This window comes from Populus trichocarpa, chromosome 4 (assembly GCF_000002775.5).
Source record: "Populus trichocarpa isolate Nisqually-1 chromosome 4, P.trichocarpa_v4.1, whole genome shotgun sequence".
Taxonomy (NCBI): domain Eukaryota; kingdom Viridiplantae; phylum Streptophyta; class Magnoliopsida; order Malpighiales; family Salicaceae; genus Populus; species Populus trichocarpa.
The window spans coordinates 16,808,095-16,827,208 of NC_037288.2; the positions used below are offsets into that span (position 1 = coordinate 16,808,095).

General features: G+C 32.2%; 2 protein-coding genes and 2 non-coding genes across 9 annotated transcripts; 2 read left to right on the forward strand and 2 right to left on the reverse strand.

Annotated features, from left to right (window-relative positions):
* The first annotated feature begins 10,649 nt into the window (after window positions 1-10,649).
* LOC18097834 (serine/threonine-protein kinase SRK2E) lies at window positions 10,650-14,270 on the forward strand. 5 transcript variants are annotated; one of them, XM_052452092.1, is made up of 10 exons: window positions 10,650-10,951; window positions 11,042-11,226; window positions 11,713-11,787; window positions 11,867-11,968; window positions 12,039-12,092; window positions 12,191-12,283; window positions 12,545-12,637; window positions 13,159-13,263; window positions 13,344-13,442; window positions 13,687-14,270. In XM_052452092.1, exons 2-10 carry the CDS (start codon window positions 11,194-11,196, stop codon window positions 13,978-13,980), a joined length of 948 nt encoding a protein of 315 aa, XP_052308052.1. In that variant the 5' UTR covers window positions 10,650-10,951; window positions 11,042-11,193; the 3' UTR covers window positions 13,981-14,270. The 5 variants fall into 5 exon arrangements, with proteins under 5 accessions (XP_052308052.1, XP_024455993.1, XP_024455994.1 ...); XM_024600225.2 differs by having other exon boundaries at window positions 10,652-10,951; window positions 11,027-11,234; XM_024600226.2 differs by having other exon boundaries at window positions 10,652-10,951; window positions 11,046-11,234.
* An 838-nt stretch (window positions 14,271-15,108) lies between these two features.
* Window positions 15,109-15,182, forward strand: TRNAV-CAC (transfer RNA valine (anticodon CAC)). Its single transcript has one exon. It is a non-coding gene; the product is annotated as a tRNA-Val (tRNA).
* Window positions 15,183-15,245: 63 nt separating this feature from the next.
* TRNAW-CCA (transfer RNA tryptophan (anticodon CCA)) lies at window positions 15,246-15,317 on the reverse strand. The gene has a single exon. It is a non-coding gene; the product is annotated as a tRNA-Trp (tRNA).
* A 760-nt stretch (window positions 15,318-16,077) lies between these two features.
* LOC18097835 (uncharacterized) lies at window positions 16,078-18,687 on the reverse strand. Of its 2 annotated transcripts, none has more exons than XM_024598886.2 (3): window positions 18,379-18,687; window positions 16,867-17,298; window positions 16,078-16,386 (listed from the first exon to the last, which is right to left on the reverse strand). In XM_024598886.2, the coding sequence occupies exons 1-3, from the start codon at window positions 18,490-18,492 to the stop codon at window positions 16,234-16,236; spliced, it is 699 nt and encodes a 232-aa protein (XP_024454654.1). In that variant the 5' UTR covers window positions 18,493-18,687; the 3' UTR covers window positions 16,078-16,233. The 2 variants fall into 2 exon arrangements, with proteins under 2 accessions (XP_024454654.1, XP_006384460.2); XM_006384398.3 differs by having other exon boundaries at window positions 16,867-17,295; window positions 18,379-18,686.
* Between the last annotated feature and the right edge of the window lie 427 nt (window positions 18,688-19,114).

Sequence of the window (19,114 nt, forward strand, 5' to 3'; positions counted from 1 at the left end):
GACTTTTAACTGTATCATGAGGTGATGTGTAAATGATCATTACTTTAAGAGTATATCCTATGGTCATGGAATGATTCGACTTAAAAAAATACTCCTAGGAAAGCGAGTTAATTCAGATTTGATTGATATGAGAACGAAAGAAAAAGTAATTTTAGTTCTACACTTGTTACTCGTATTCATCGGCCAAGATTATATCACTCGAATATGTTTAACATGATTTAGAATACTTGTAATTGTAAGGATTCAAGTATGAAATTCTTAAGGGATTGAATTATATTCAGTCATGTGTAACAAAAAATGCTTGGGGTAGTAACTAATTATGATGTTGATGTCTCCTATATGACTTGTATTAGATTTATATATTGGGGCTAACTCATTAGAAGATGAAAAAGTTTTTACTTTGAAAGATAATGGTTCTTTCTTTCTCTTCTTCCATCTTTGACTCTCTGAATTAACTTGACAAGATTTACAAAGATGTTTGTACGTGCTGTGAAATATCTCTTTGATTCTAGTAATCGAAGTAGCACTGAAGCAATTGATTTAGGGACAAGAAAACGAATTCTCAAATCACTAGTAAGTTTCCTTTAAATTCACAATATGCTTAATATGAATTCTAGTATTCTTGTAATTATATTTGTGCTAAAAATATAATTGCCATGAGTTATTAGTTTTCATGTTTATAGATTTAAACTCGTATGAACAATAAGCTTTCTTTGAAAATATTTTTAAGTTTAACATGTCTTGTTATGATAATTTAAAACATCCTTGCTAGTCTGGACCTTTATATTGCTTGATTGGATATACAAACTGACCTCTTTTGTGGAGCATAAAAAAATGGCATGGAAGGATTTCAGTCAATTGACTCTGAAGCAAGGTTGTCAATTCCGTTTCGTTTCGTCCGGAATGGCCGAAACATTCCATACCAATTCAAAAAACGGAACAATTTTCATCTCATTTTAAATCTCGGTCCGTTCCGGATTTTTCGGCTAAATTTCGACCGGAACGTTCCGGTTTCATTCCACATGTTTCGTTTCGCTCTTGAAAAGCCATTGAACATTGTTCAATTTAATTAATTAAACCACCCAAGTATAAAAAGCTCTTTTTCATTACTATTTTCAATAACAATGATATTAATAATAATATTGAAAATTATTATTACTATTTTCATTAACAATGATATTAATTTTTTAAAATAAGATTTATCACTAATATATATGGTTTATATTCATGTTATTTTTTTCATGTTTATACTTTATAGGAATTTGAGTAAAACAAGGGATGCTTTAGATTTCATTAGCCTTGATAACATTGACCTAACTTTATATTTAAAATATTAATAGTTAAATTACTTTAAGTTAAAGATTTATTTAATCTTGACTATTTAAAAATATTTTAAATTTTAAAATTATATTTATTTGGTATTGTGTTTGTATTGCATAATTTATAATTAATTTATCTTGAATTTGAATTATATTTGTTGAATTTATATATATATATATATATAAAACAGTATAACTTCAAAACAGCATACTAAAATACTTTAAAATTAAAATATTTTATTTTAATTAAAAAAATAAAATACCTATCAAAACAGAAACAGAATAGACAATCTTGTTACGAAGATCAGCCACGGTTGCACCACCTACCATGTATTTGAGAGCAGGCAGCAACCTTTATGTTAAAATTACCACCTAGGGGTGCTCTTCGTTGAAACAATTGCTTACTGTAATGGTACTGTTTCTCTATTGGTACGGCAAGGGCCCCATGCTTCATAAAGCACCTCGTTTTGTTTTTTTTTTTTTGTTTTTTTTTTTTTAATGTTTCTGGTGCAAGATTGTGTGGCTATCTATTATTGTGGAGAGTCAAATTGTACTTTGTACACTGGCCTTCAATTATCAAGCGATAAAAAATTTAAAAAAACTCCCGACATTCGTAGTGATTTTTTTTTTATTAATATAATATCGGATTAGATTATATATATCTCGATTAATTTTATAAAATTTAAAATTAATAATTATATCTTAATTAATTTTATAAATTATAAAATTAATAATTATATAATTTTTTATGATTTTAAAATTTATAAAACTCAAATTAATAAATTTTAAAAAATAAATTTAATACCAAACTAGTTAAATTAGATGCTCAAATTCGAAATTTGCAGTGATTGTTTTTTTTTTTTTAGTTTAACGTGGGTGTCCGGGCCAGCTTACGCGCACTTCGACTAATCCCACGGGCCCTGAAGTTAACGACCATGTAAGCCTTCAGTGGCCATCATATGAGCAATCACAGGATTCGAACCTGAGACCACAGAGAAAACAAATCTCTTGATCCCAAACTTTTACCACTGGACCACCACCTAGATGGTTTGCAGTGATTGTTCTTAACATACGTGGTTATTGCACGGTGCTGGTTGAAGATTAAACGCTTGTACTCATTGAATCGATATCCCACTATATCCTCTTTCCCTTTCAATCAAATAATATAATTATTATTTTGCTATTAAACAATAAAAAAAATGTTTTTGAATTATATTAATTGCAGTACAACTATGTTTTTATTAAAAAAACATCAAATTTTTTATGTTTTAAATTATTTTGATGTGTGTATCAAAATTTAATTTAAAAAAATAAAAAAAATATTATTTTAATATATTTTCTAATAAAAACCATTTTAAAAAATAATTTATTAATATTATTAACTTTTTTAATAATCTTAAAACACATCAGACACTTCTATAATTATTAACATCCACTAGGAGCTTCTTTGAGAACGTGGTAGTGGTTGTTTTTCAAAGTACTTTTCACTCGAAAATGCATCAAAATAATATTTTTATTTACTTTTTAAAAAATATTTTTAATATCAGCATATTAAAACACCAAAAATTATTAATTTAAAGCAAAAAAATAAAAAATAAATAAATGTTTTAAAAATATTTTTAAAATGTAAAAATAAATATACTCTAAAACTTTTTTACTTCTGGGAAGGATTGATGATTGTAAAATTCAACTATATTTGTTAAACTTTGTAACTTGAAATATGAAAATTTCTCAATAAATTATATTCCAACCATTCATGAAACTCGTTCCTTGAGAGTTTTAAGTAGAAACTTCATATCTTAAATCCCAATTTCTTTCTCTATGGACTTTTTATATTTTATAAACATTTCCGGTCTTTTAAATTTCCTAACTTATCTAGTAAGTAGAAATAGAAGAAGAAACGTGTCAAAAAAAGTAACATTATTATTAACATTTATAAAAAGAGCTTGACATTTCAATAGAAAAAAAGCACTTTTTTATTTTAGTCCTCCAATTTTTTGAAGATTTTTTTTTTAATTTCAAACATATATTTTTTTTAATTTCATCCTCTAATATTAGGTTTCTAGATATAGAATTTTATAATTTATTTTAATTTATTTTCTATGGAGTTATTTCGGTCTCATGTCCCGCGTCACAAATTTTACAGGTTAGGCATGTTGATTCAGGTCATATTTTTTGTTCATTCTTAATTGTTTTTTTTCTTTAATTTTATCATTTAACACTAGATTAGTTAAGAGTCAGAGTTATATTTTTTTTTATTTACTATCTATGGAGTTATCCTAATCTTATGACTCGGGTTTGATATGTTAACTTCGGTTGACCCTGATCATTTATTTTCCTTTTTTTATTTGATTTTTTTTCAATTTAATTAGGTTGATTATAAATTGACTCGGGTTTTTTTTCTTTTTTAAGTTGAATTTCTTTGAATTTCGTCCTTCAATATGATGCTAACTGGGAATTAAGTTTCATAATTTATTTTGGTTTAAATTCTATAAGGTTATCTAAGTCTCATGATCCTAGTCACGGATTTAATCGGTTGACTCAGGTGGCTTTGTGTCTTTTTTTGTTTTTTTTTTTAAATTTCACCCTTCAACATTGGATTAATTGAGAATTGATTTTTATAATTTATTTTGATTTACTTTTTATGAGGTTATCTCGTTTTTATGACCCATGTTTAACAGGTTAACCCGAGTTTACTTGATTTATTTTTTTAGTTGAATTTTATTTTGAATTTCATCATTCAACATTGAGTTTATTGAAAATTAAGTTTAATAATATTTTTTTATATAGGGTTATAAGGGTCTTATAACCTAGGTAATAGATTTGACAGGTTAACCCGAGTTGATCCAAGATAATCTAATATGTTGTCATTTCAATATTTTTTTAAAAGTGTTGTCCTTGTTTTTTAAGTCAAACTATATTTTTAATCTTTGAATCTATCAAATTGACCAGGTCATATCAGGTTAATTCTATAGTTTTTTTTCCTAAAAAATATATTAACAACATTTGAAATTTTTTTATGTTAAAAAAAATTGATCCGATTCTCAACGTAGCGTGGGAATAATCTAGTTAATTAACATATAAGGGCTTGACTTTTCACTATTGCAATGAACAATATAAAGTCAAGCCCTATTTCACTTTAGTCCTCAAAATATTCTAGGATTTTTTTTATTTCAAACCTTTTTTTTTAATTTCATCCTCCAATATTGGATTTATCGGGTATAGAATTTTATAATTTGTTTTAATTTTCTTTTTATATAGTCATTCAGTTTTATGAACTGGGTCACGAATTTTACGGGTTAACCGTGTTGACTCAGATTATTTCCTTATACTTTTTTAATTAATCTTTTTCTCAACTTCATCCTTCAATATTGAGTTGAATGTGAATTAGGCTTCATTATTGTTTTTTAATTTGAATTATATGGGGTTATCATAGTCTTGTGAACCGGGTCACTAGTTTTGCGGGTTAGCCAGGTTTACTTGGGTTTTTTTTGTCATTTTTTTTTCAATTTCATCTTTTAACATTGAGTTGATTGGGAATTAAACTTTATAATTTGTTTTGAATGCTTTCTATAAAATTATCCTAGTCTCTTGACCCGAGTCGGGTCTGACAGGTTAACACTAGTTGACTCAAGTTATATTTTTCCTTTTTTATTTGATTTTTTTCAATTTAATTATTCAACATTGAGTTTACTGAGAATTGAGATTGATAATTTTTTTTATTTGCTTTTTATGGAGTTATCATGATCTTGTCACTTAGGTCACAGGTTAGGTAGGTTGATTCATGTTTTTTTTCATCCTTTTTTTACTTGATTTTTTTTATTTTTATCTTTTAATATTGGGTTGATTAGGAATTAAGCTTCATAATGTATTTTGGTTTGCATTATATGAGGTTATCCATGTCTCATGACTCGAGTCATGAGTTTAGTCAATTGACTCAAGTGATTTTTTATGTCCTTTTTTAATTGATTTTTTTAATTTTATATTTCAACATTGAGTTGATTGAGAATTGAGTTTTATAATTTGTTTTGATTTTCTTTTTATAGGGTAATCCATGTCTCATGACCCATGTTTGACAGGTTAATCCAGGTTGACTCAACTCATTTTTTTAATTAATTTTATTATTTAACATTGGGTTGATTGAGAATTGATTTTAATATTTCTCTTATTCACTTTCTATTGGGTTACCAGAATCTCATGACATGAGTAGTGGATTTGGCAGGTTAACCTAAGACGATCTGAGTCGATATAATATGTTGTCACTTTAATATTTTTTTTTAAAAAAAGATATCATCTTGATTTTTTTAAGCCAAATTATATTTTTACCAATCGCTCGAGTTGTATTTGAATATGTCAAGTTGACTAGGTCACATCAGGTTAATCCTTATATAATGTTTTTTTTTAAATCAACAACACCTATATATTTATTTTTATATTAAAAAGAATTGATGTGATCCATAATATGACACAATTAATGATCTAGTAACTATCAAACAAAAGAATTCAACATGAAATTCAATACTATTAAAAGTGTGTTGGTGAGAGTGAGGTTGTTTATGTTTTTAATTGTTTTTTAAAAATATATATTTTTTAAAGAAGTATTAATTTGTATAGTTTTTAAACCTAACATGGTGGTTGACCCGATATAATGACCGGGTCATAGGTCAGATGGGTTGACTCGGGTCAACCCATAAAACAAAATCTAATGCAACACTTATAGAAAACATCTAACTAGTTACAATGCAACACTTATATAAAATCAAATTTAAATTTTAAACCAACAACATAAATTTAATTCAATATCCAAAACACAAACCAAATATAAATTCTAAAATATTTAAAACAAAACATCCAAAAACATAAATTCTAAATCAACAACACATTCACTTTTGTTGAATGAACACATTAAGTTCTTCGGTGTCCATAGGAGCAAAATTTGAATCAAATGTCAATGGAATTGAGCCAATCTCGTCAACACCTAATAAAACATCAGCATGCTCCTTTAAAATTTCATTGTCACAATCATCTTCAATCTCATTAACATTTATGAAATCTACATTTAAACACAATTAAAAAATAAATATTATGTGTTAAATAATACTTTGTTTCAAATAATATTTTTCACTAAATGATCAATCATTAATTACCATCATCTAAGTATCTTGTATGGTCATTGTTGATAGAGGTTGGTGAAAACTCTTTACTTCTTCAATTGTCAAAATTGATGGGTCATCTTCTACTATTCAATTTTCAATGTTACAAATTGTCTCAAAATTAATTGAATCATAATTTCATCCTTTCCAATAATTCCTATATATTCAAAGTGAAGATAAACACAATATAAGTATTAATAATGCTACTAGATAAGATAAAATAATATTTAAGGAATTAGAGAAAAGAAAATATTTTTGTTTCAATCTTAGATTGGAGTGGACGTAAACAAGGTCATTAAGCCTTTGGTGCTCCAATCTATTTCTCTTCTTGGAGTGAATATGTTCAAACATTCTCCAATTTTATCCTGAAGAACTACAAGTTTGACTTAACACTCGTATAGCCAAATGTTGTAGATTTGAAGCACTGGTTCCAAATGTCATCCACTATTCATCTATACAAAATACAATAATATTGTCAAATAATATTTTTAAATATAAAAATTATATACCTGAAGGCATAAGGGTGCGATTATTTATTGTAGACACTCGACCAAAGTCATGTTCTGCATTACTAAACAACTTCATCTCACTTGTAATCTTACTTTGCAATGGTAAATTTCCATGTGCATATTTCTGAAGAACATCTAGAAGTCCAGAAATGGTGCTCATATTGCATCATATTTGCATCATATTGAAATCGAGGATTCAACCAAAATATCGCTGCATAAATCTATATAGTTGTCCATCCCACCGATTATTAATAATATTTATGAAAGGTTGCACTCTAGCCCTTTTCTTTTGAAATCTCCTCAACATTTCTTTTTTTGCGTAATGAATAGCATCATACAAATATCCCAATGAAGGTCTATCATCACCATCAACCATTCGTAGAACTCGAATTAAAGGTTCACTCATTCGCACAATTATTGCACATTCTTCCTAAAACAGAGAGTTTAGCACACTCTCAACAAAAAAAATTTCTTTGCTATCTTTAGCATAAGTAGATGAGACCCATTCCCTAGATGTCACCATAGCTCTCAACTCATCTTTATGAGCTAAAATGCTTTGCAATGCAATGAAATTGGTAGCAAAACGAGTAGGAGCTGAACGAAGTATTTCTTTTCCTCCAGTGAACTTCCTCATCAAATACAATGAATAACAATGATTATAAATGTACTTTATGATACCAGAAGCATGCTCAATAATAGAACAAACTGACTACAATTTACCAATGTCCTAGAGTATGAGGTTGATGCAATGAGCAGCACAAAGAGACCAAAATATTGAAGGAAATTTTTCCATCAATAACTTGGCCAGCAGCAACATAATTAGAAGCATTATTAATCAGCACATGCACAATGTTTTCTACCCCAATATACAAAACAACCTCTTTAAATAATCAATGCAACAATCTAGCAGTCTTTGAGACATCTGATACATCCACAGATTTCGAAAAAACTGTTCCTTTAGGACAATATACTAAGAAGTTAATTAAAGTCCTCCTCTTTTGATCTGTCCATCCATCAGCCATTAATGTGCAACCAGTCTTCTTTCAAATCTTGACTTTATCAATTGTTTTTGCCAAGTAATAACCACGAATAACATGCAAGTTTGGTCCTTTATAACCAGGACCCATGACTGTTAGAGCGTCTATGACATGTTGATAATACATAGAGTTAACAACATTAAATGACACACATGCATCAATCATCCACTTCGCTAAAGCAAGATCACACCGTTCAAATGCTTCCTTCCTTTGCCAATAGTTCTTGAGAGACTTTTGAGCATCAGGAGTTGTTCTCGATATGAAATATGCCCCTAATGTTGCAGATTCCTTTTGCTTTCCATAACTTGCAGTCGTTTGTTTTACAGTGCTGGTGCTTTGACTCTTTTTCTTTTTTGCAACATCTGGTGGTAACATATGTTTTTTAGTAATGACATCCTCCTCATCATCATCATCTTCTAATTGCCTAATCATCATTTCTTCATGCTCCCTTTGTTGTGCATTAAATGGATTGAAATTTGTTTGCATTTCTCTAACTCTTTTTTTTTGTTTAAGCATTTCCTTTAAGATTCAAAAGCATTTGATGTCGAACATCAGGAGGACATTTGCGACATTGTTCAACTTCTCCTTTAGCTCTAGCTAAATGTTGCTTAAATCGATTAATACCACCACCCGCAAATACTTTAGCACAATATAAACATACTAATTTAGTTTTTTTACATCTAACACTAAGTTCAGGAGCTTCTCTACAATGACCCTATGCCAAATCTGTTTTTCCTTTACTACCATTTGACATGAAAATTGAAGGTTAAGATGATTGGGCTGTTGAAGGATCATTATTTGGAGTACTACCATCTTGAGAAAACATTTTAAGGACCTATATTAAACGAGAAAAAAAAAACCTCAGGATATGAAAAATAAAGTTACAGAACATGGGACACTATGGGAAGAAACAGAAAACAGAAAAATCTATTCAATATTGCAAAAATATGGGAAACTAACAGAAGAAACATAAAATAACTCCCACAATAAGCAGAACATCAAAACGAATATATATGAGAAACAAACGGAAGAAACAAAAAATAGAAAACACAAAAATTCCTCATACAACATTTCAATACATGACCGAAAATGAGATGATAGGAAACTCATCTACAAGATTAGTATTTAGGAGTGTGTGATAGTCAATCCACCAACAAAGAATATATAACCCAGAACAATATATATATATCGGGATTGCAGAACAATAAGGCTTGCACTACTAAATTAGTCAGCTAAGTCCTCTTCTTTGTCAAGCACATCAAACGAACATGATATGCAGCTTACGAAGAAATAACTGAAATAAATGAAGAAAAATGAATCCTTTATATACAGTTATTGATTCTCTAGTAACATTGAGACAAAGACTTTAATAAGTTGCAGAAATGAAAAGAACAGAGAAACATACCTGTGGGTGTGAGAATAAGAAAGAATTGATATCAGATCCAGAACTGCAAGTTCAAAAAAGAGGCAAAGAATAAAGAAGAGAGAGAGTGAAAGAAGGGGAGTCGTGAAGAGAAACAAGTAACATCAGCTTCAGCTAACTTATTCGCAGATTTGAAACAGTGATCAAGAGTCTTCTGCTCATCTGCTCTTCTTCGCGAATCGCAACTGAAATGGCTTTGGAGATTTCTTTAATTAGGTTTTCTCATTTCTGTCTTCATCATTAATCGTTATGGCCTTTTAATCGTAAAAGACAAAAACGACATCGTTTTACGTGTGTGTGTGTGTGTGTGTATAAAAATCAGGTCTCAGCTGGATATAACCGAGTCGATCGGGTTTCGCTTTGCAAAATCCCTAGCTAGTTTTTACTTAGACCCGGCCTGGTCCTAGGCTCGGATCAACCTGTCGGACAAGGTTTTCAAACACCGTTAATTTGACTTTTTTTAGTATTTTTTTATAGTTTTAATATGTTAATATAAAAAATTAAAAAAAATTATATTAATATATTTTAAAAAAAATACTTTAAAAAATACAATCTAATAATGGCAGACACAATCTGAAAGCTGATTCCAAGCATGCCCTAACTTTAAAGTAGAAAGCACATGAGACAAGGAAAGAAGGAAGTGTCCACAATGGCAACCTCTTCCTCCCCGCATCGAATCAGAAAGCTCCTCCTCCGTCCTCGTGACCTGTGAAATGATACCATATCCAAACTCCATACCCCTATCAGTCATTTCATTACCATCACCGTTCAGACCAAACCCTTGAAAGTTTTTTTTTTTAAACAGAAACCTTAATAACTCATCGAAACAACGTGGACACTCTCATGTCATTGCAGCACCTCAGAAAATTAACTTCCACTCACTTTCAATGCCAGTTTAGAAATCACTATTTTGAATGTGACTGTCAACATAAATTCTAAGTGTTTATTAACTCTTTAGCTAATATCAACTATTATTTTAAAAAATTATAATTTATAACTTTTTTTAAATTAAAAACAAAAAATCATAGCTAATTCAAAACGGATCCTTAGAAAACAAAATGGTTTTCGATAAGGAAAAAAAAAAAATTCACAAAGGAAAGCAAAAGGTGTTTGTTTTCTTTCTTTTCCTTTTCAAAGGCTTTGGATAAAACACAACTCAAACTCAAAAGCAATAAAGAAAAAAAAGTAAAAGCAAAGTGAAGGACAAAACTCTGTTTTCTTTCTTTTGGTTATAGATAGAAAGAAAGAAGGCGTAAAGAGGTAGTTTTTAGAGAGGAGTAAAAAAAAAAAATAATACTAAGCAAACTTTATCGCGAGCTCTCTCTCTATATATCTTTCTCTATTTTATATCTCTGCAACTCCCATTCTCTAATAAAAAAAATAATTGAAAAACCCATAAAGGGTTGGTGAGGTTTTCACGTGTTTTTTGGTTAAAAATCCAATCTTTCGGTCCACGTATAGTTCTATTTCGATCTCTCTCGAAAGGGTTTTCTCTAGTGATGCTGATAATGTGAGTTATTTTGATTGAGCCCTCTTTTCTTCTTCTTCTTCTTCTTCTTCTTGTGGATTCTTGGTTTTTTGACAGATATATTTGAAGTAGATAGTTAGAAGGAGAAATGGATAGATCAGTGATGACAGTGGGGCCGGGAATGGACATGCCGATCATGCACGATGGAGACCGGTATGAGTTAGTGAGAGATATTGGGTCAGGGAATTTCGGGGTCGCCAGGTTGATGAGGGACAAACAGGCTGATGAACTTGTTGCTGTTAAGTATATCGAGAGAGGTGAGAAGGTTAGTACTAGTGTTTTTTTTTGGTCGATTGTTTTTGCTTTTTTAAGAGATTTTTTTGGTTTGATTGAATTTGTCTTTAGTTTGAGCTGAATTGGGGGGCCGGGGTCTTAATTTTGTCAATATGGGGATAATAGTCAAGAGCAAAAACACAACCAATCTAGAGGTTCAGTAATTTTCCAGTTATTGCCATGAATTTGTGGTGTGTGCATGGCTACAGGTGCAGTAATTTTCCAGTTAAAGAAATATAGAGAAGCTGGAAATTAGTTTTCAAATGAAGCACCCTGTGAGTCTTGGAACCTAGGTTTCTTTAAATTGGCCATCCTTTTTTAGTTTGTGTTCTGACAACTAATGTAGAGCTATATCTATGTTATTGATCGAGGAGTCAGCATTTCTGGGTGTCATACAGGCACCCTTGGTACTTCATGTGCAGCAATTCAGCTATAGATAAATTAACCTTAATTTATTTGCTGTGTAACAGATAGATGAAAATGTGCAAAGGGAAATCATTAACCACAGGTCGCTTAGGCATCCCAACATCGTCAGATTCAAAGAGGTCTGTCAATTCCTTCTTATCATTTCTTTTCTTTTCAAAGAGGTACTTTTTATTCATTAACTCCATGACACAACTATAGGTCATATTAACCCCAACTCATTTGGCGATTGTAATGGAATATGCGTCTGGTGGAGAGCTCTTTGAGCGCATATGCAATTCTGGTCGCTTCAGCGAGGATGAGGTTCTTACCCTAGACATGGTATGTTTTAGTGCGCCTAATTGTTTTTAATGTACTCTGCCTTGAAATGCAGGCACGCTTTTTCTTTCAACAACTTATATCAGGAGTTAGCTACTGCCATGCAATGGTTAGTAAATCATGTATTCATTTCTGCCTTTGCTTAGTGTTCTTACTTTAGCAAAAAGTATGAGGGGTTTTGATGTTTTAATGCGTTCCTTTGTGAAGCAAGTGTGCCATCGTGACTTGAAATTGGAGAATACTTTGTTGGATGGAAGCCCAGCTCCTCGTCTGAAGATTTGTGATTTTGGTTACTCTAAGGTAGAAGATTGCTTATTATTTACACTTATATTGTTGAAACAAAATCCATTCGATTGGATGCCTATAGGATCATGGATGAATATTTGTAAAGTTTTTTCTTGTTCTGTGAACCGTGGATCTTATTGGAATCATTGTCCGCTCTTTATGTATGATATGTTAGCTCAATCATGGCAAATAGAAATTGATTTTATGTTTATTTGATGCCATTGTTTTAATCAATTGCTGATATACTTGTAAATTGTCTTTATGTGCCTTCAACAGTCATCAGTGCTGCACTCTCAACCAACATCTACTGTTGGAACTCCTGCTTATATTGCTCCTGAAGTGTTACTTAAGAAGGAATACGATGGCAAGGTACTATTACTGCTTATTTACTTGTTTCAACTTATATGAGCTAACAGATGCTTATTTACTTGATTCAACATATATGAGCGTTACAGAGTAAAACTTTTATAAATAACATGGATAATCTCTGTTGTTCATCTTTCATTTATTATCTTTTTGGGTTTTCCCTGCCTGAATCTTGTAGGTGTAAGGTAGGAGATTACAGAAATTAGTCACTTTCATCAATGGAAACCAATGTCTTGCAATAACTTATTTGTAGATTATGCTTGATAAATATACGGACCATTTATGCTGTCTGGATGCAGCAGTTGCCTTCATCTGTGTTTGGTATTTAGATGGCTTTTTCAGAACAACCCACAACAGTTCTGAACATGCATGAGAAGCAACCTCAATTCCTAACACACACAAACCAGGATCTCATAAACTAGTCTTGTAATAACACTGGAGCAAGGATGTCATTTATGCACTGCAAATGTGTATGTTAGACCTCAATATCATACTGATCACTTGCTGTTAATTCTATCTTCCAGATTGCAGACGTATGGTCTTGTGGAGTAACTTTATACGTTATGTTGGTTGGGGCTTACCCTTTTGAGGACCCTGATGAACCTAGGAATTTTCGCAGTACAATCCACGTAATGCATCATCTCTCTTCTTCGCTGAGTGTGGGAGCTTTCTGAGATCCTTTACCAACATATTTTGTTGTTTCTTGCAGCGAATTTTGAATGTCCAGTATTCAATCCCTGACTATGTTCATATATCTCCTGAATGCCAACATCTAATCTCGAGAATTTTTGTAGCTGATCCTGCAAAGGTAGACTGTGTTAGCATTTTTACAATCATTACCAGTTGTCCTTCTCAAAAACAGTATTTTGATTGCTTATTTTATGTCAAATGATTAATATTATTCTTCACTGTCATGGACTTTCTTTCCTCAGGCTCATTATTTTACCTCTTCAATGTGTTGTCCCAACTCCTTAACCCCCCCCCCCTCCTCTTGGCTTTATTATTGACTATTTGTTGGTAAAGATTCTAACCTGAATACCTTTTTGCAACAGAGGATAACCATTCCTGAGATCAGGAATCATGACTGGTTTCTAAAGAATTTCCCAGCAGATCTCATGGTGGAAAATAATATGAATAACCAGTTTGAAGAACCCGATCAACCAATGCAGAGCATTGATGAGATAATGCAAATAATAACCGAAGCCACCATACCTGCAGCTGGCACCCCAAGTCTCAACCATTATTTGACTGGCAGCTTGGACATTGATGATGAAATGGAGGAGGACCTAGAGAGTGATCCGGAGCTTGACCTTGATAGCAGTGGAGAGATAGTATATGCAATGTGAATGCCTACCTATGAAGGATTATCTAGAATGCCTTACTGGTTGGCTGTGGAAGTGAAAGTGACTGTAAGAGAGCGGGGGGCAAAGTTTCTATATATGTTGGAGGATTTGAGGGTAAGGAATTTGTAATATCTGCTGAAAAAATCCCGTCTGCATGGCAGGTGTCCCGTTATGTTAGCACCTTCTGTTCTTCTGTGATGTGTTCTCACACCTTCAAGTGGCATATAATATACTGTCCGTGTACTCTTTGTAAAACTTTCATGTAATAAAGTTTTACATCTTATCTTGAATCATATTGCTTTTCCTTGTTTCTGCAATAATTTCCACTCCCGGAACTTTTTGTTTGCTGGAATATTTAGGGCGTGGACAGGCCTTTGACAAAAGGGTTTGGCTGTCATTGGTGCTTCTGTTGGCTACGGGAGAACATTACGTTCTCTCTTATAAAGAATGCGTGTCATATGAAACTTCGACATCTCTAACATAATTTCTTGGCAAAGCTGTTCATTAGTAAAGCATCTTAGCCTCACAGCCATTTTGGGGTATGGAAGCAAGCAGCAAAATTCGGATGATTTGGTTCAAATCATTACAAAATAATGGAAGATATCTAAACGCCTCATTGTGAACGAAGACAACCAGTGCGAGACAAGGGGAAATGGTTCATGTTGCTGAACACCTTAGAGGAGACTGATGATTAGAACTTCTACTGGTTTGGCCTGAGGTAGCATCCCTAAACCTGATGACAATGGATTGAGGTTTTATTATTTTCTTATTTTATCCACTTACTTGTTAAGACAAGGAATTTAGATATTCAACTTTATTCATTGAATTTTGAATATATATATATATATATATATATATTCGGATATCCATTATTTAACATAAAAAAAAATATGTATACATATTTAATGATGAAATTATATATATATATTGAAAAAAATAATTATAAAAAATTCATCAATTCAGGTTAGTTTGGATAGTATCCATTACATTCGAATTAAATTTTGTCATTCCCATAGCAATGATACTACTCTCTCAGAGAGAGCTTCTTTGTTCGTGGGTTAACGGGCAGTCGGGCACCATTATTTTCTTTATATTACCAAATAAGAGCCTGAGGTACGAAGAAGGTGCCATGTCTGGGTGGTGTAGTTGGTTATCACGCTAGTCTCACACACTAGAGGTCCCCGGTTCGAACCCGGGCTCAGACACTTCCTTTTAATTTTTCTGTATCTTTTGATTCTTTTCTTAGTTTAAAAAACTAAAAGGCAGATTGAACCCGACGTGAATCGAACACGCAACCTTCTGATCTGGAGTCAGACGCGCTACCATTGCGCCACGGATCCACTCGTGACTTAATATCATCCCAAGTTTTATATTATGGTTTTAAAACTAAATTTTTCAGCAAAATACATCTATAAAAATCATAGACAACCAGTTTTTTTTTATTAAAATGTTTTCTAAAATAAAAGTAATTGTTGTCATTATGATGCAAAGGATTATCCTGAACCTTCATGTTTCTTCAAACATAACAAGGTTATAATAAAGGAGGATTGAGGCGTTTTTCACCTAATTTTGTTCCCATGAGGTCAAAAAGATTTACGAATTGATTGACTGGTTTTTTTTAATAGTTAAACTATCTTTGATTAACTCTCACATATTCAAGGATGAATCCAAGACCGTTGATATGGGGGTGACATTTTTAAAAAGACATAAATAAATATAATTCGAAGATTAAACTAAAAATTGGTCTGATCATCTTTCAAGATGTAGAGCTACTTTCTGTCTTTAGAGGGTAAAATTTGTTAATAACATAATTCTTTTAGTTTGTAAGCATGTCTATAGACATAACAATGAAGTAGCTCACTCACGAGCTAATGGAGCTAGACATCATAAGCAGAAGACTATCCCTTGTGGTATTTCAAGCCTACATATACTTTATAATAGTAAAACACACACTCAATTAGCAAAAATGAAAATACAAACACCCAATTAGAAGGAAAAAAAAAAGAGGGTAAAAGAGCAGCAGACGGTTCATGCATGCATCACTCCAACAGCCACACGATGCCAGCATATATTTGACAAAAATCTAACAAAAACTCTAGATTAGAAAAACTTTGAAAGTTCATATATTCACTAGCAAAAATATACGTAGGGACATTCTAATAGAAGTAATTAAAAAAGTTTGCACACCAAGTTTATAATTATCTCTTTACTAAAATCTCCCACATTGTTGATCCTGCTGACTTTGTGGATCATACATCATGAAAATGCAAACAACAGAGTCCTCCATAACACTCCATTTGCAAAGTGTGGAATAAATATACGCCCCCAGTATGGATAATAAGGACCTGGCAATTTGATCAATGTGAAGACTATTGCAGTGACAATCAGATGCCATGGAACTTCAGCATCCTGTCAATATATTCAGATGACAAATTAGATGAGCAAAGCATTCGTTTGCTTCACTTTGTCCACAAACAAACAGATCAAACCACATAACTCACAAAAAAGAAAACAATTGCTCAAAGGTGCTCAGAAGTAGCATCAAAAAAGGCTGATTGGCAAAAGGGGCATTCAAACAGAAAACATGCAAAGTTTCTTTTGAACACACACATATAAAAGAGAGAGGGGAAAAAATAATAATCAGAGCGCCTATCGTGGTCAATCTCATTGGTTCTCTTTTCGGGTTAGGTTATGCATTCTAGGTGGATCTATCCTCGAGAGGGAACTAGCTGGTCCTTATGCATCTCCATTCATAATTCAATATCTGGTGATAAAGCCATTTTCACACCTTGGATTATTGGGGGGTGGGGATGTGCTACTTAATGTGGATAATCACTAATGGGCTACCATTTCCTAAGTGGTAAAGTAACACTTGATAAACAGTTCTACCTTGAGAAGCGGAGATAGTTCTAAGGCAGTTTCCTTTACGACCCCGGCAACAATGATGCCAATGAGTAGTGGAATTGGGACAAGGAGCAGCTTCTTCTGATGCGCGCAATATGACATCTCACTAAGGGAGGAAACCGCCAGTAAAGGCACACACAAATATTTGACAACCATCACAAATAGGTCAAGGATGAGCTGAATGAAGTTCTCCAATGCTCTTTTCCAGGGGAAGCTCTTGACTGGTTGAGGAGAACGGTCCCAGATTTTTCTTGCTTTATTCATTAGATGGTCAAAATTTATCTTCTCAGGATCACCAGACTGTCCAGCGGCCATGTTTATTGCACAAGAGATGTTGAGCCTAGTCTTCTGGAAGACCCCACTTAGTTTAACACCCAGATGACTGCTACCAGCTTTGAGATAGTGTGGTGACCTCTGCTAGAAATAAAATATGCTCAACAAGAGTAATAAATATGATGTGGACAGGATCATAATTTATCTGTTTCTTATGTAATCACAGGGCATCCGTCTATTCTATAAAATCAGGATGCTGGTGCTTCAGCAAAATACAAACACCATATTAACAAAAATGGAACAGCAATCTAGTTACATATCCCCCATCAGAGTATCCAGTTTCCCATTTAAAACACAATATCGTAGACATGACAGCATTTTCCCCTATGCCAAGATTCTTCCTCAACAGGGAAATGGTTATGAATAAAAGAAATAAAGATAAAAAGATGAACGACGAAATGACACAGGTCAAATTGATGTATGGAAAAAGATTTTCCTAAATAATCAGAATACAAAATTAACTGTCTGCTACATCAATAATCATTACTCTAACAATAAATACTAACAAAGTGAGATTTGAAATTCAAAAAAAAAACAGAGCCTACGTCTTGTTAAGTGCCCACAAAAGTAAGAGGGAAACAGTGATCCAGTTCAACCTTCTTAATCAAATAAGCGACGAGCACTGAAAACTGATACGAATTCAAAGGCCAATATGTCATTACAGCTCAATCAAAAGCTGCAGTTACTTCTTTCTAGGCAGAAAGGCTGGAGCAAGTTAGCCAGAAAAAAAACCCAAAACCTAAAATGATGACAGAAAATTCATTCCTTAAACAACCATTCGTTTTGGAATTTTGGGTTATCCTAGTCCCTTTTCTTTTCCTACACAGAACGCAAGAAGAAAAACCATTGCTTTGCAGATTTGAAAAGAATTAGTTTTGGATCATTAACCCAGCAGATATTTACTAGGAAATAAAAACAACGAACACCCTCATAATCAATACAAAACCCCACACAAGAACATCAAACCCATATTTATCTCAATCAACCAATCAAACCCTCTCTAATCCGCTACAAGAACCATTATTTAGGTCAAGATTTAAAGACCCATTTCCTAAACTATCTTCTTCTATCAAGAAAAAAACATCCACAAAGCATATAAACCCTCAAAAAACACCCAGGTAAAAGTTATACAAAAAAAAAAGCTGAAAGAAACAAATTTATTACCTCAGGTCCTTGAGTGGAAGGAGATTGAAGTCGAAGAGCATTTTTAGTAGTTGTGGTTCGGAGATGAAAGGAGGCAGATAACAGATGAGAAGGATATGTAATTGTCGCCGTCATTTTTTGAGAATCTTTAACAGGGCCCTAATTGATGGTTATGTGCTAAAGTCTCATTTTTTATTCGAAGAAAGATAGGTTTTTGAGACCCTCTAAAGATTTTTGGGAGTTCACGGTGGAAAAGGTTGTTGCAGGGTGACAGGGGTTTAAGGAGCAGGAGCCGTTATCCAGTACCGCTGCGTTTTGCAGTTTTGGAAAAACGGTTCAATTTCTAAAAAGTTTTAATTTTTTTTATTTAAATTAATTTTCTTTTATAAAAAAACTACTTTAAACAATAACCACAGGTGATATATTTTCAAACACCATGATGCTCGGGAAACACTATAGTTTTTAAATCCGATTTGGTTATTATCAGGTCCAGTGATTGGATCATGGGTCAAATAGATTGACTCGGATCAACAAAAAAAAAACATCTATATAAAACATCTAACTAGTTACAATGCAACACTTACATAAACTAAATTTAAATTTTAAACTAACAACATAAAATTAATTCAATATCCAAAACACAAACCAAATATAAATTCTAAAATATTTAAAACAAAACATCCAACAACATAAATTCTAAAATATTTAAAACAAGAGAACTGATACATTACCCGAAGAAACAATGCACAGTCAAGAA